The following is a 15371-nucleotide window of genomic DNA, read 5'->3' as shown; positions in this document are numbered from 1 at the left end:
AATGCCACAAATTAACGATGTATGTAATTAATATCTCGAATTGGCTCACAATTTGCTAAAAATTTGTCATATTTGTTTCACGACAGTTTTATGTGTTTTCGGGCGAGGTTGGCAAGTTGTTGGGGCTGTGATTTCACTTGGGCTTTCGGGGCGTGATTCAAACTTTTGGGGCTTAGAGATTATCGCATTTGGGAAATCGGTTCTTAATTAATTAGAAAATATATCATAATGCCAAGGGATTCAGCTTCATTGTATATTTATAATATATTGTATTGTATATTTGTATTGTATATTTTGTAATATTTTCATACCTGATTTCCAACTATTAAAACATCACATTTTCCATTCCCCCGAAATTCTCAGTCTAATTGATTGGGAAATATGCAGAGCTATTTCACTTTGATTCTGGTTTTCCACACTCGCATGCCGCCTGTCGTCCGCTGTCAATTTCAGGAATTCTTCGTCTGGGGCAAGAAGAAGTCAAAGTCGCAGTAAGCCACTAAAAACTTATCGCGCATACATAAATATATAAATTTTAATTAGAACTCGCGCACACAGACGCAACTGGAAAGTGGGAAAATGGGATGGAGATACTTTCCCTTCTGCGACCTTAATTAATTTTTGGCCCAGTGACATTGTTGGAGTGCAAATCAAAGGGGCGGGAAGGGGGGGCGAAATTGATTTTCCTTATTGCGAGTACATAACGAAGGCGGAGAATGAAAACGAAAGTGAAAGTGCAAAAGCGCAGCGCGCAAAAGTATCTCAGGGATACGAAAAGCTGGGGGATGAAGAGGAGTCGAGTGGCTTCTGCTGCTTCTCAAGTGGCGTGGGTAGTTGTTGTCAAAGTAACGATTGGGCTGTCAGGCTGTCAGGACTCGGGATTCTGTCCGCTTTCCCGCCTTCTCATCGTGGCGAGAACGCCTACCATCCGGCCGTCGCTTCTGTCAGGAGTAAGTAAACTAAAAAGACAAAGGCCTCGCCTAAAAGTGTGCTACACATAAAGAAAATAGGGGGTGGTGGGTTGGCCCCTGGAGGGGTTGGTATATAAAGAAGCTGCCAGTGCCATGTCTTCGGCTGCTGCTGCTTCTGCTGCCACTTTTCCTGCTTTTTGCGGCTGCCTTGCTGCTGCTGCTGCTGCTGCTGCTGCTGCTGCTGCTGCTGCGTCCTCATCGTTTCTTGCCTCTGCGAAGATGTTGCACGTTGCCGGGGCAATACGGACTTTCGGCCACGAGTCCGCCTCAATAATGCAAAAACAACAGCAACTCGTCAGCACAAGCACAAGCAGCAACAACGGGCGATTTTCGGGCATTTTTGGGTTTCTACTTGCCACACGCAACTTTTGCTGCTCCCCTTGCCATTTTCAGACGCCTCCCCCCCCCCCCCACAACTCCACACAGTACAAAGTTGGTTGGAAAATTCGAATGTCAGTTGTAATAGCTTCGGCATATAAATCAATAAAATGATTGTACGCACCTTTGGGGCCCTTGCCCTTCTGCTTTCTGCTTTCACCCGCCGCCTGGCCACGCCCCCGCCCTCCTTTTTCCACCCCCACCCACAAACATAGCCTCGTCCTCGTTGCTTGGCTTCCTTGCAGCTTCTGCTGCTCCTGGCAGTCGCTTCGCTGTGCTTGTGTGTGTGTGCGTTGTTATTGCAACGTTGTTGCCGAAAATATTCACAAAAAGGGGTGGCACTGCGAGGGGTGCTTGGTAAGTTATGAGATTTCGATTGTCAGCTGTTGAACTTCATATGTTTTGCCTAGCAAACAGATCTTAGTACAATTTTCTATTATTTGATATGTTAGTTGTAATGTGGACAGTTTCCCAAACTTCAGTGACAGCCCTCGCTGGGCGAGCTGTGAGTTTCAGGTGCGCCTGCTTGTTGCTATTCCTGCTGCTCCTGCCCCTGCCCAAAAAGTCCACCTCCGCCCGGGCCATTTTGCTGACTGTTGATGATGATAATGGGCCTTCCCCTATATACACACTTTTTCTTATTTCATTTCGGTCACGGGGAGGGGCGGTTGCTTGTGGGCGTGCCTCATCCTGTCCAATGCGTACGACGTAAAAATTTTTACGCATTTTTGATTTATGGGCCCAGCACAAATAAATTGTCGACGTTGTCAACTGTATATTGAAAATGCATTGGGCGCCGAACGGAAAAGTTGCCAAGGGGAAAGGAAGCTGGAAAATATGAGAGCCAAAGCCAGCGATTCCCCCTCAGCAATCTGGGCAGTAATGTTAATGATTATGGTCGGGAATCGAGGTAACAGCTGTAAAGTTGTTGCCGAAATATTAAACCAGAAAATGGAGATGGGGCATTTGGGGCCAAGCACCTGTGGTTCACATATGCAGCAGCCCAGGGGTCCAAAAAACAAGATGTGGATTCGAACGAGGAGTGCTCTGGCTGTGTTGGCCATTAAAAGTTCTTACAATGCAGACACACGCACTTGGTTGAGGCGAAAAAAAAAAAAATGGTGAAAACTTGGGGCAAGGCAAAAAAAAAAAGGTTTGGGCCAAGTAACGTGGCACTTTTCACAACACAACGGCTACTTGCCCGTAGCTCACTTTTTGCTCTTTTCCTGAGGTTTCGTTCGGTTGGCAGGGCCCACAGTGCGCATACTTGATGGGCCTCAGCCATCGTAGCTCCCGTGCCACATTTTTTTTTTAGCTAGCTAGCATCCCCTTCTCCCTTGATGATGGAAGACCACAACACATGCGAACTAAAGTTGCTCCTGGCCAGAGGTTTACGGCTCCCCTTCCGTTGGCTTCTTCGCTTGGTAACAAGTGGGACACGTCAAGTGGCCCTTGAGCTTGGCTTCGCTGCCTTGAAACAAGTTTAAATTGAAGGGGAATGGAATAAGCTACTTAAAAGTGTCTGTGTTCTTAGGAAATGGCCATCGGCAGTTTAAGGGATTTCCGAGACATATTGAGTGCAAATGCAAGCTGATAATTCTTAGTGAGTAAGAAGTACACTTCTCGCTGAATAAGTGTATGTATAAGTTGAATATTTTTATATTAGTCTTCCGCATCCAGCTGCAGTCTAGAAAGCAGGTTTACAAGCTTACAAGCTCTAAACCATTTTGTAATGTGAATTTAAAGGGAAGGAACGTATCTAATAATAGGATGGAAGAACATAATCCAGGCAAGACCTTATTAAAGTTACATTGAAGCCATCTCACATCTAACTAACGAGGCATCCATTTTGGCCTGCATGTATAGCTTACCCAGCTAGCTCCAACTCCCATATTCTCCACCCTCTCACATATACACACGCACTTACATGAGGGTGTCACACACATGCAGAGACACTCGAAAAAAATGAGGACGGACGGACGTCGGCTGACGTTGCTGTGACAGCAGAGATAACGCAATAACAACAGCAGCAATGCCAATGCATGTGGCAAGCAAATGACCAGCAGCAGGACCTCCCTCACACACACAAACATACAAGTATACACACGCACGCAGGCAGGACGACCCGCTGAGCATGTGATCTATGCCTATCTGATGTATTTTAATGGTGCTCACATATATTTTTCATTATTGCCCTGGCTGCCTGTTGACCAGCAGGCAAACGCTGTATGCAAACAAGAAGTGTATCGACAGTAAAGTTACCCCTTGATAGATTATAACATACATTTTCATTAAGAACAAATGTAATTAAAACATAGATTGGGAAAAAGAACACATTCAGAAGTTCAGACGTAGTAACTTCAATTCTCGTTAGCCCCACTTTGCTCCGCCTTCGATTTGCTTTCCCTCCATCCACTCCTTTCACATTACGTATACGCAGTGTCCGTTTGCTCCCCCTGTAGCATGGACCAACAATTTATTTCTATACACCAGAGGCCGCGACTTTTTCCAGCTGCCATGTGGATGTGGATGCAACGCATTGGGGCCGCCGGCAAAAAGCCACCCGCACCCAAATCCTGACCCAGTCCCAGTTCGAATCCTAGCTGCGTAGCCTCTCGTCCTTTTTCCTGCCCAATCCCTTTAGCTTTGCTTTTTTTTTTCGTCCTTTATCTGGTCGTGCTGCGGCATTTTGCGTGATGATATGCGATGGAGTTTGGGCGGAGACTCATACGGGCAGATATTTTTTATGGCCCGTGGAGATTGCAATTTGGAAATCGATAAATTGCAATTAATTTAATGGTCACAGCGACAAGCAGCCAAAGGAGCAAGGAAACAATGCGGATATTAAATAAATCATGAACGCTGCAGTGGAATGTTGTGATATTAAATTCACAGTTCTAACCTTAAAAGGAAAGCTACTGAAAGCAGGACATCCACCTGAGTGGCCACAAAAATGTGGTTGTCATAGAAAGTGGCCAAAAATTGGAGGAAGGACAACTAATCAAAGAAGGCAAAAGCGAAGCTTGTGAATTTAATTGAAATATATATAAAATCCAAACTTAATCTGTAATGCAGCTCAAGTCTGGAGGTCGCCAAGTTTTAATTAAAATTTCGCTGTGACCGGGAACATATTTCCCAAATGCAGCAATGAAAAAACACTTTCCACATTCCTTATTATAGAAAATTTACACCGTCGCTGGGTATTTGCATAATTTCCACCACCCACACACCCACTCACTCACCGAAACCAGATCGACTGGGATTGCTGATTAGCAGTCCCCAAACACCATCCCCTTTCCATTTTCCACCCCCTTTCGTTTTCCACCTTGGTAACTGCGGTCCAGCCGTCCAGCATTTAATTACCTTGGAGAAAAAACGTGGAAACCGAGCTACGGCGAGCTTCAGGTGAGGGAAAGGAAAAGCGGGCAAAACGACAGCGGCAACAACAAGGCATAACCTAATTTTCTCGAGTTTCCCAAGCAACGAGATGTGGCCAGCCAAAGGGAAAAACCAACCAAAGTAGAGGGTCCGCCGCCTCGGCATTCCAGATTTGAAGCTCTGTTTTCTGGCCAAATCTGTGAAACAGTGTGTTTTAGGGTGCTGAAAATGCAAATGCACCGAATGAATATTCAACAGGAGTTGGTCTGTGTTTTTGGGAAATGAAATCAAACAAAAAGTGATTGAAGGAAGTTCGCATTGAAGGGAAAACAAAGGGAGGATTAGAAGAATGATCAGTGAACAATACAAATCAGTGGAAGAGATAAAAGGACAGGGAATCAAAGCGTCGATTAATACAAATCAGAAAGGTATTGTCATATTAATATAATTATATAGGATATATGAGTGCAAAACTACAGGGAATAAGCACTCGTAACCCTTGACCTTCTTTGGTGGAATACCCACCCACACTCCCGAAAAACAAACGCACACATTCAACTCTGCATTATGTCCTCGTGCTCTACGCACAACAAAGGACAACAACGGCGAACAACGAAATAGAAACAAAAGCTACAAACAATGATTTTCATGGTACGTAAAATTAATTAGGGCACTGAGACAAAAATCCTCAAATTTCAATTGAGCCGCAGCCCGTTGTCGATGGCCAGTGGGAGCGAAAGAGACGGCCGTTGCGTTGGAGAAAGAGATGGGGATATGCACTGAAAACAAGGCGGCCCAACTAAAAATACCAAGGATCCAAGTGAGGGGGGATTGAGTGAGGGGGCGGGGGCGGTGTAAGGAGCTGCTGGGAAACATAATTACTCTGCATCTGTGTGAGTTTCTATGTTGATGTGCCTGTGCGTAGGCTGAGCACCCTGCACTGAGAGAAATAGTATGCATAAATCACTATTGAACTTAAGAAACTCATTACATCAAGTTACTTTTATGTTGCTTTGTTTTTTTTTATGGAAGTATCAAATTACATATTTTGCCATTAAACTATATGTACATGAGTTTTTTCTCTGAGTGCACTGTCTTCTCAATGCAAGCCGGCTCTGCTGCTCCTTGTGTTTCCTGTCTGCGTCCCTTCCCTGGCTACGATTATATAAGCCTAAAAACTTGTACATGGCATTGGGGATTTTCTATGTGTTTGTGCGTCTGCAGTTGTGTTGGTGTTTGTTATCAGCCCAAGAGCAATTACAGCAGCAGCAGCAACAACAACCTAAGTCGCAGCATCAAAGCTCGAGGGAAAAGCGAAAGGAAAAGCGAAGACTGCGGAAAACTCGCACAGCGTTTTCAGCTAATATATAATTACAAATACATTTAATCCTGACGGTTTTTTAATTGTCCTCGGTTTCGCAGATGGAAGGGTTGAGATCAAAAGGTGGAAAGGGGAAAAAGACAGCAGGCTGCGTTGTGATTGACATTTTACGTGAAACTGAAAGTGGAAAGTCGGGAAAAGCTGAACTGTCGGGTTGTCAGATTGTTGAGGGGAGGTAACATTGAATGCCAGAGGCGAAATGCATATTTGTACAATTAATTAAAGTATAGCATATAAATAAATAGAATTCCACATAAATATTAAACTCACTATATAAAGGACACAAGCATCTTATATTAACTATATTTTAAGTAAACTTTAAAATCACATTATTTCCTACATAAATTTAGTGGAGCTACCATTAAAGCTTTAAAATTGCAATTAATTTTCGAGTTAACCAAGCCTACAACTCATTCCGCTTGGCCGCAAGGAAGGCACTTTATTAGAAAACCGTAGAAACTGTTTGGAAAAAAGCAAAGATGGCGGCGGAGAGGAAACGGAAGTAGATGAGGGAGAACTGACAACATAAAACCTCAAACCTCAAAGAGAATTTTCAGCGCTTCACGGAAACCAGAAAAAAATGTAAAAAAAAAGAAGGCTCCGGCCGCAACTCGGAAAATTTAACCTAACAAACATCTATCCATTTTCCAGCCCAAGCCAGGAAAAACTTTAAACTAACGCACACAATCACACTCACAACTATGCACTGCAGGAAAAGCCTGAGAAGGTGGGGAAAACACAGTCAAGAAGCAGCAGGCGACCCACATTGATAAAGGCGAAAAACAGCCGAAGGCGGAAAATGCCAACAAAAAGAAAGCCGTGGGCCGGGGAAAATGTTTTCGCTTTTCTTGCATTTCCAGCAGAGGAAACAACAAAGACGGCCAACTACGCACTTTGCTGAATAGCTGGCCTGCAACACGAGCAAGAAAAAGAAAAGAAAAAGGAAGAGAAAGAGAAAGAAGGGAAGTTGGCAGTTGGAGGACCAAGGAACCCAAACTTCTATGTACCACAACTCCTACTCGCAGCGCTACATAGTATGTGCCACATAGAGCAACCGAACCAAGAAAAACCGCAGTGGAGGCAACGTCACTCACATAGCAGTGGAGAGAATATGCGTGATACACTGCAAAAAAATAAGTGATTAATGTTTTATTGATGATCATATTGCCTACTACCAGGCGAAGTTTCTTCAAAATAATATTAAGCAGGCAAAAGAAAACCAATTTGGAATCTTTGTATCTTAGCCCAGTAAAAATTGTATTTCTAAAGTTGCGATTATGCCATTATCTGAATTACTCTAAAATATTAAAATTTTAATTTTCCATTGGGCAAGCACCTCGATTTTCACTCAGCTTATTAACTATCGATTAAGCCTTAAGTAATCCGACATTATTTCACTATAGCCCAGGCCATTACGCATCGGAAATGCCTACACGAAAATATATCAAATTACATTCTGTCACTGTACAATCCCCCCATCCAACCAATCCACCCACATTTCCCCCACTTTCCATTTCCCTTTTCCTAGCAGCCCATCTTGCCGCCTCCCCATCCCCGTTCCTGTGCCCCATTCCTTATCCCCAATTCAACCGCTGCACACGCACAAAGGCGCCAAAATCACAAACGCAGCGAGTGGTCGACTGTTGTAATGGCTGGGAGTTATCCTGCCACCCACTTTTCCGCTCCCCGCTCCATTCCCCGTTCCCCCATTTGCTTTTCGTCCATAAAGGACTGCAGTAAATTCCATGTCCCCCCGAAAGGTACACCCTAAAATGGCCCCTTTCCTTGCCGCCGCCAAAAGAAAGTTTTATATAGGCGCCGGCGCACGCACATCTGGCCGAAATATATGTATTTCCAAGTACATAAAAGCTGCAACCGAAAAAAAAACATTTGCGGAGGTGGCTTGGGGAGGGGGGGGGGGTTTGGGCGGTGTGCTAAGTCCCCCACTCAAACCCGGCAACCCGTGTCAAAGTCATCCTCCCCAGAAAACTCCAAACCATTCGCAAGAACGCGAGCGCCCTGCATTTTTTTCTATTTACTTTGCCTTGGCTTTGCTTTTCCTTTCACCACCCTCATGACCTCCCTAACCTGGTTTTGACCTAGAAAGTCTTAGTTTTAAAATTCATTAGAATAATCAAATAAATAATAATTACTATGTTATATCAACTATTATAATTCTCCCTATCATTTTTAGGATTAAAAATCTGTTAGTCTTAAGTAACCAAGACACATTGTAAAATAAAATAATTTAAGCAGATCAAATTAAGTTGCCGCATGGGTAACAGTGCGTTGATCAAATAATAAAAACATCATCGTAATCGTAAAAAATTGCTTTTCCTTTTCGGGTTTGTTTTTGTTTTCGTTCTTGGCCGTGGATTTTCTTGAACGTCCTTGATCCTTGCAACGCACAGCCATAATAACAGCCCGAAGAAGAAGCAGCGGCAGCAGAGTGGCGCCTGCTGGTCGCCTTGGAAAAATCAAGAGAGAGCGCGCGTAGCATACTTTTCGGGGAGGTGCGGCTCGAAGGACCAAAGCGCCGGCAGGAGGCCTTATCAGTTGTGAAAACAAAACCGGAAGCCCGCACAGGAAGTTGCCACAGCGAGAGCGAGAGAGAGAGAGTGAGAGAGGGGGACGGAGCGCGGCGCAGAGAAAGAGAGGCACCCATGTCGGCGAACTTTCAGGGTGAAAGTGAAAGTTGAAGTCAAAGGCAAAGGCAAAGGACAAGGCAACCGAGGAAAGTGAAAGCTGAGAGCGCCAGCGCAGGCGCATTTTTCCCAAATAGTTATAAACAATGCAGAAAATGCGGAGAGCGAGCAAGAGAGACAGAGCGCGCGAGTGAGTGAGAGAGCGAGCGAAGTTGCAGTTGTCTCAAGAAAAGTTGGCTGCCGAAGCTTTCGCTGCTACATTTTTAATGGCCACAATGTCCTTGGCTGCCTGCAGGGTGAGTTGGGTGCCAAAGAAAAGCAGCGTAGGGGGGGGGGGTGTTGCTGGCTAGCAGCGCAGTCGGCGTCGTGCATTTACTTACTTACTTTCACTTTCCGCCGACACCGAAGGCGAAAAAGTTGAGGGACAGTACCACCACCGCCATCCATCTATAAAGGCAGCCCCCACTTGCTGCTTGCATATAATGTACTTGGCGGCTTCCTTGGCTTTTTTGTTTTGGAAAAACTTTTGCCCCAGAGCTTTTGCATTTTGTTGTTGCTGTGCGCGTTTCTTGAAAGTTTATTTTTGACAGAGTTTTATGTGCCTGGCGGGCGATGGCAGGCAGGCAGGCAGGCAGGACACCAGAACAGGACACTGCAATCGAGGGTCGAGCAAAACGCCGAGGGAGCCGCCTGCCCGCCCAAGGAAAATGACAAAATAATGTAATTTGGGCCCGTAGATTTATGCGTGCTGCGCCTTCGCAAGAGGAACGGCGTCCTCCGTCGGTTGGGGAAAACGCAACGTAGTCGTTTCCTTTTTATTCCCCTGCCTTTCCTCCAGGATGCTTCCTGCTGCGCGTGCCACACGACTTTGCCCGCTGCTCCTCGCGTTTCCTTGTTTTTTTTTGTTCATTTAAGCCGCTTGGTCGAATTTAGGGCAGGTTTCACTCGCGCTTAAACCCACAATAAAAACGTATCCTGCCTTCGGAACTTTGGTCTTTCTACTTAGCCAGCGGCAGCGCGAGAAGTGTTGACAAACTTTCAAGCCGAGAAGAAGATAAAAAGGATATAGATGGGACTGGCCATATGGGCAGGGATCGGAAGTGGATACGGATATAAGCTTATAGCGTTAAATTAATTCAAAGAAATCGGTTTAAAATTATTACTAATGAACTCCTCCTATAAATGCTATACCATTTATAAAAATTTAACTAAAAACATAGGCAATAATCTATTGGGCAAATACCAATGCCATTTAAATATGAAAATACCTTTCCATCTACCAAGAAAGGTGATGGATTGCTCAAAATATCCGATGAAGGATCATTACCCCCACGCCAGAGAGCAATTTCCTTCGGCCAATAATAAAATATGAAAACAAAGCACTGGCCATTGTCATGGTCACCTAATCCGACTGGCCAAAAATGGGCGACTTGAGCCTCTTCTTTTGTCCGAGAAACGGAAGCCGTAGGCTCGAAAGTAATCATTTCAAATGCAAAACCAGGCCGGCGAGGATGCGGGCAAGGAAGTCGGCAAGATGGGCCCATAAATGACCGCCAGCTGTGCCAAATTCTCGGATCCAAGCACCGCTGCACATGCGGCAGTCCTCCGCAATTTCCAGAGCTCCTGGCGGCTCCTTCGCCTCGCTGATGCTGCACAGATGATTCTGTTCATTTAATTTTCGTTTTTGTAAATGGTTAAAGTCAGCGCAGGGAAGGGGTATGGCATGGCTGGATAGCAGTATAGCAGGATATCAGGATAGCAGTGGGCGTGGCGGCGCCTCCGCATCTGTCAGTCAGCCAGGGAACCTCAGAAACTTTTGCCTGCCACGCACAATTTTCCACTTTCAACTTTTCCAAGGGGTGGCGACCCACTCTGGGTGGGCTCAGCTTTATGCTTGGCTGATGTTGCGATAAGCAGGCCATGTCGTCGCCTACACGGCTAAAAGTATTTGAAAATAAACAATATATGACACACACCATTCATAATTCCCAAATAGGGTATAGCTTAAAAGTTAATAATAACTAAGCTAAACTTTAGGAAATGTAAATATCTCAATTATAAAGCTAAACAATACTTTTTCGAGTGTATTTCGGCTCTTGCTACTGCTGTGCTGATGTTGTTGCTGCCGCAGCCGCAACGCTGCACACGCCGCACAGAAATGGTTGAAAAGGGGGTGGAGTGTGCGGCAAGAAGCGTGGCAGGGAGTGGTAAGGGGGGTAAGGGGGGGCTGCCCTGGGGCAGGGTTGAAACTTTGTTGTTGCTACTGCTGCTGTTGTAGTTGGCGCCAGTTTCCCATGTAAAAGTTGCTGAAAAGTGTAACGCAGTCGAAGCTTGACAAGAGTTAAGTCTGAGTGGGGATGCGGTCGAGTTTTGAAGTTGGAGGCGTTGTGGTGGCTGGAAAATTCGGTGGGTGGATGCGCAAAATCCAGGGAAAGGGCAGATGCCATTGCCACGTCGCCTACGCGGCATAGTTTCAACTTTTCAGGCCTCTACACTGTCAGAAATTGATATGTCAAATATTGGAACATAACAAGTGGTTACTGTTTGTGTCCTAGATATTAAAATGCATAATAAATAAATAAATCTCATTTCCGCACAAAAAAACGTCTGTTATTTTGTGTAAATGTAGAGTATCCCCTTGTTCATATCCCAACTACATTATGAAGTTTGTTTTTGGCCAAATTTTACGCACTTTTCCGTAGGAACCCATTTTGTATGTGTGCGTGTTTTGGGCCAAGTACATAGAGGCGCCGTTATGTGCGCAGATTTTCCTCCTCCGGCTGGGAAATAGATGAACACATCGCAGCGGAGCGAGGAGTGGAGCACTTTCGGGCCCACTTTCACTTGCCACCTAGCCAGTGAAAGGAGGAGGGGAGTGGGTGGCAGCAAAGTTTCGACATCAAAAAGAACTACTTTCGATAATCACAGGACTGGCGCCAGAGGAATTACATTTCAGCCGGCTGCGGGAGAGTTTTCCCCGCTGCCACGGCCGCTTTTTTGGTTTTAAAGTTTGGCCAAATTTCGGGCGGCAAACTTTTATGCGCATAACAAATTCCCCTACATCGGCTGTTTTTTATGCAGTTTTTATTGCCATTTTATGCGTTGGATGAGATCAGCCGAGGCATATCTCCAATTCAGGAGCTACGCTTATTAATTAAGCTGAGAGAAACTACCCCGAAGAAAATAGGCAACATCCAGCAAAGTCCAATCAATGACATCATAATGATGCTGCCCGGGGGAAAATGGAAAAGTGCAGTGGAAAAACTGGATAGTGAAAGTCCGGTGGTTGGACCTCGTCTTTTGTTCTCCACTCGGTGGTGCGTTGACCAACCGGTTTGCCATGGAAACCCCTTTTCATCCGGGCTAAATCTATGCCACTGCAGTTTCCAATTGAAAAGAAAGGTAGTTTTCACTTGAATGAAAAGGTCGAAGGGTGGAAACTGAGCCTCCTTTTCACCTTTCGAAGGAAAACGAAAGGGGATGAAGGATTGAACGGCAAGGTGAAACAAATGCAATTTAATTCGACGCAGGATTATCATTTCAACATGAAATGCATATCAATTTAAATTAAAGTAAAAGCTTTTATGCACTGCGGGGTGGTTTAACGAGCTACAATATCATTTGTTCCAAAAATTATTTGAAATTCTATTCACCTATTTAAAAAACCGTTACTGGGCTGTAATAGCGGCCAGCTCCTGACAGTGAGCAATCGTAGTGGCAACTCTGAGAATGCAAATAGCTGGCAGCACTATACACTAATATATACTAGTATATTGTGGTATTTTTTGCAGGTTACCTGGTATTTCTCACCCACTTGAGTGCGGTCACACTGGTTCTCAGACGAAAACGACAAACGTCGAAATTTTCGTGATCATTTAATTTGATAGGGAAACATACAAAATGATGAACGCCGTGTCGCGTGCTTACGTCAGAGGCGGAGCCCAGGTCCTCTCCACGGGATTGAAGGCGAGCGGCGTGGCCGTCAACTCGATGGGTAAGGCTCTGCGAGGCGAATTCATCGAGCTGCCAGCTGAAAACACAGCCATTACATAATGAATGGATCGGGAAATAGGCGGAAAAAGTTGAATAAAAGCTTGGAAATGCCACCAGGACGTGATTTGCACTCGGCTTTAAGGCGATTTGTCAAATTTCCTTACGTAATTTCAACATAACCTCGTACAATAACAACAATCACTGGCTCACAAGCACACCTGCAATTTACATCGGATCTGTGGGATATACTCAATCGATTTCTGCCAAACGTGGGATTTACTACCTCTGGGACCAGGAATATCATCATGCGAAGTTTGGCACCTCTGTCTGCAAGGGACGCCAAGTTATGCCAAGTTGGCCCAAGATGCCCTGTGTCGGCTATAAGAAATATACCTTCAGCCTTGACAACCCCAAAACAATGTTGTTTACACTCTTCACTGCCCACCACACAAAAAATTTATGATTATATCAGCAACACTGCTCTGCAAACAAGCACAAGGATCTATAGAACCTCTGCACTTCGATCAATGGATAATTAATGATTCCCTCCTTCCTTTCAGCCAATCGCCAGGCACACACCGACCTGCAGGTGCCAGACTTCTCGGCATACCGCCGGGAGTCCGTGAAGGACAGTCGTCGTCGCAACGACACCGCCGAGGAGCGCAAGGCCTTCTCCTACTTGATGGTCGGCGCCGGAGCCGTGGGCGGTGCCTATGCGGCCAAGGGCCTGGTTAACACCTTCATCGGATCGATGAGCGCCTCCGCCGAAGTGCTGGCCATGGCCAAGATCGAGATCAAGCTGTCCGACATCCCGGAGGGCAAGTCGGTTACTTTCAAGTGGCGCGGAAAGCCCCTGTTCATCCGCCACCGCACGGCCGCGGAAATCGAGACCGAGCGAAATGTGCCCACATCCACGCTGCGCGATCCGGAGGCTGATGATGTAGGTACCGTGGAGTGGGTCGATTCGCTAATGCTGTTACCCATTTCCTCTTTAGCAACGTGTGATCAAGCCCGAGTGGCTGGTGGTCATCGGAGTGTGCACGCATCTGGGCTGTGTGCCCATCGCGAACGCCGGCGACTGGGGTGGCTACTACTGCCCCTGCCACGGCTCCCACTACGACGCCTCCGGAAGGATCCGCAAGGGACCCGCGCCCCTCAACTTGGAGGTGCCCACCCACGAGTTCCCCAACGAGGGTCTTCTCGTGGTCGGCTAGAGGAGCTGTTATCGTTTAAGCCCCCAACTGCATAGTGAATGGATCGATGTAAATTAATAAATACAACCAAACAGAACGACCGAGCATAAACGAGCAATTCATTCGAACTGAGGAGGAATAAATGTGAAGGGCTTAAATCCAGCAGCCTAAATCCAGCTTACTTGTTAAAATGTAGACGAATCTTTAGAAGTTTGACAGACATTATTAAATCTTTTGAAGATGTAATTGTTTGCTTCTGGTTTCAAAAATCAAGGAGTGTACATGAGTTTCTTTCGATAATCTTTTGTTTAACTAGGACTATAGTAATTACTGAAGAGCACTGACATTATGAAGACAAGAATAAATTAACTTATCCTAGCTAGCAATTCCTTAGGATGAAGCCTTGCTTTGCGCGACTTTGCGTCGTTTTTCGAGTATTTCCGCTTCGAGAAGTTCGTTTTTCAGGCGCATATTGCGCAGCTCCACCTTTCGCTGCTCCAGCTCGTATTTCTGCTTCTCCATCTCAAGCTTGTGCTTCTCGGCTGCCCGGGCGTTTTCGCATCGATAGTACTCCTGTTGCAGCCTGATCAGAACGACTTTTTCATCCTTCAGGGTATTCGTGGCATCCTCTTCTGAGCTCACATCGACTGACTCTTCATTTACATTCAGAGCTGAGTAGTTTGGTCTGTCAACTGAGTAGCTTGAGTTATTCGGCACGAGCTTGACTTCGGTAGAGGCGCTTCTGAGGCTTTTTCGGTTCAATTCCGATTCGAAATAGGTACTACCTGCAAGATGTTTTTAGAGTTTATTAGAGATAAAGCACTGAAATATTGCTGTAGAAGAACCTATCATGGTAAGACTATTAAGGTACATCTTGTCAACTACCACGTTCATGCTTTTGATCCTGCCATCCTTTACTCACTTTCTTCATTATCAGCAGCTGCAGCCAGCGAAGAAACTCCCGAAATGGACAAATTCTGCACCGAATCTGATGCATTGTCAGTCTTTGCCTCCTCGTCACTCAGTGTTCCGTTCTTTCGCATCATCCGCAGGTTGTTGGTGTACTTCTCTCGCAGAGCCTGCCAAGAACGCTCTATTCCGGTCTGAATGGCGAAGTCCGCCTCAATTTGCTTCCACGCCTCCGATTTCTTCCTCCAAATGGCCGGATCCTTCTGCTTGTTGCGGATCACGTCGCGATGCGCCAGGATCAGGTTCTCCAGGATCTCCTCCTCCTCAATGGTGAAGTTCTTCGCACGGGCCCTTACTCGCTTAGCCGCAAACATTGCGTATGTAATTAAATTTCCCTTCGCAAAGACAAAATTAAAAATTTGGTAAACAAAAAGCTGTTTGGTTGCGAGTCGTGAGTTGCCAGATCTTTTGATGTTAAGCAGGGATGGATGACAAGAAAAGTTTCAAATTCGGCGGTCCGTTT

The 15371-nt window shown here is 45.6% G+C and overlaps 2 protein-coding genes and 1 long non-coding RNA gene across 6 annotated transcripts, besides 1 other annotated feature; 2 read left to right on the top strand and 1 right to left on the bottom strand.

Annotated features, from left to right (window-relative positions):
- Positions 1–708: 708 nt before the first annotated feature.
- lncRNA:CR44603 (long non-coding RNA:CR44603) lies at positions 709–8093 on the top strand. 2 transcript variants are annotated; one of them, NR_124020.1, is made up of 2 exons: positions 709–6690; positions 6760–8093. It is a non-coding gene; the product is annotated as a long non-coding RNA:CR44603 (long non-coding RNA). The 2 variants fall into 2 exon arrangements; NR_124021.1 differs by having other exon boundaries at positions 3252–6690; positions 6760–7318.
- Positions 8094–8172: 79 nt separating this feature from the next.
- Positions 8173–8421: a mobile genetic element.
- A 4148-nt stretch (positions 8422–12569) lies between these two features.
- On the top strand, positions 12570–14301 carry RFeSP (Rieske iron-sulfur protein). 3 transcript variants are annotated; one of them, NM_001272947.1, is made up of 3 exons: positions 12570–12747; positions 13307–13686; positions 13742–14301. In NM_001272947.1, exons 1-3 carry the CDS (start codon positions 12654–12656, stop codon positions 13958–13960), a joined length of 693 nt encoding a protein of 230 aa, NP_001259876.1. In that variant the 5' UTR covers positions 12570–12653; the 3' UTR covers positions 13961–14301. The 3 variants fall into 3 exon arrangements, with proteins under 3 accessions (NP_001259876.1, NP_524748.2, NP_722715.1); NM_080009.4 differs by having other exon boundaries at positions 13742–14183; NM_164426.3 differs by having other exon boundaries at positions 13742–14034.
- On the bottom strand, positions 14154–15320 carry CG14352 (uncharacterized protein). The gene is made up of 2 exons (NM_134765.3): positions 14862–15320; positions 14154–14724 (listed from the first exon to the last, which is right to left on the bottom strand). The coding sequence occupies exons 1-2, from the start codon at positions 15220–15222 to the stop codon at positions 14330–14332; spliced, it is 756 nt and encodes a 251-aa protein (NP_608609.1). The 5' UTR covers positions 15223–15320; the 3' UTR covers positions 14154–14329.
- Between the last annotated feature and the right edge of the window lie 51 nt (positions 15321–15371).

Source organism: Drosophila melanogaster, chromosome 2L (assembly GCF_000001215.4).
Source record: "Drosophila melanogaster chromosome 2L".
Taxonomy (NCBI): Eukaryota; Metazoa; Arthropoda; class Insecta; order Diptera; family Drosophilidae; genus Drosophila; species Drosophila melanogaster.
This window is presented reverse-complemented; position numbering and strand designations above follow the sequence as displayed.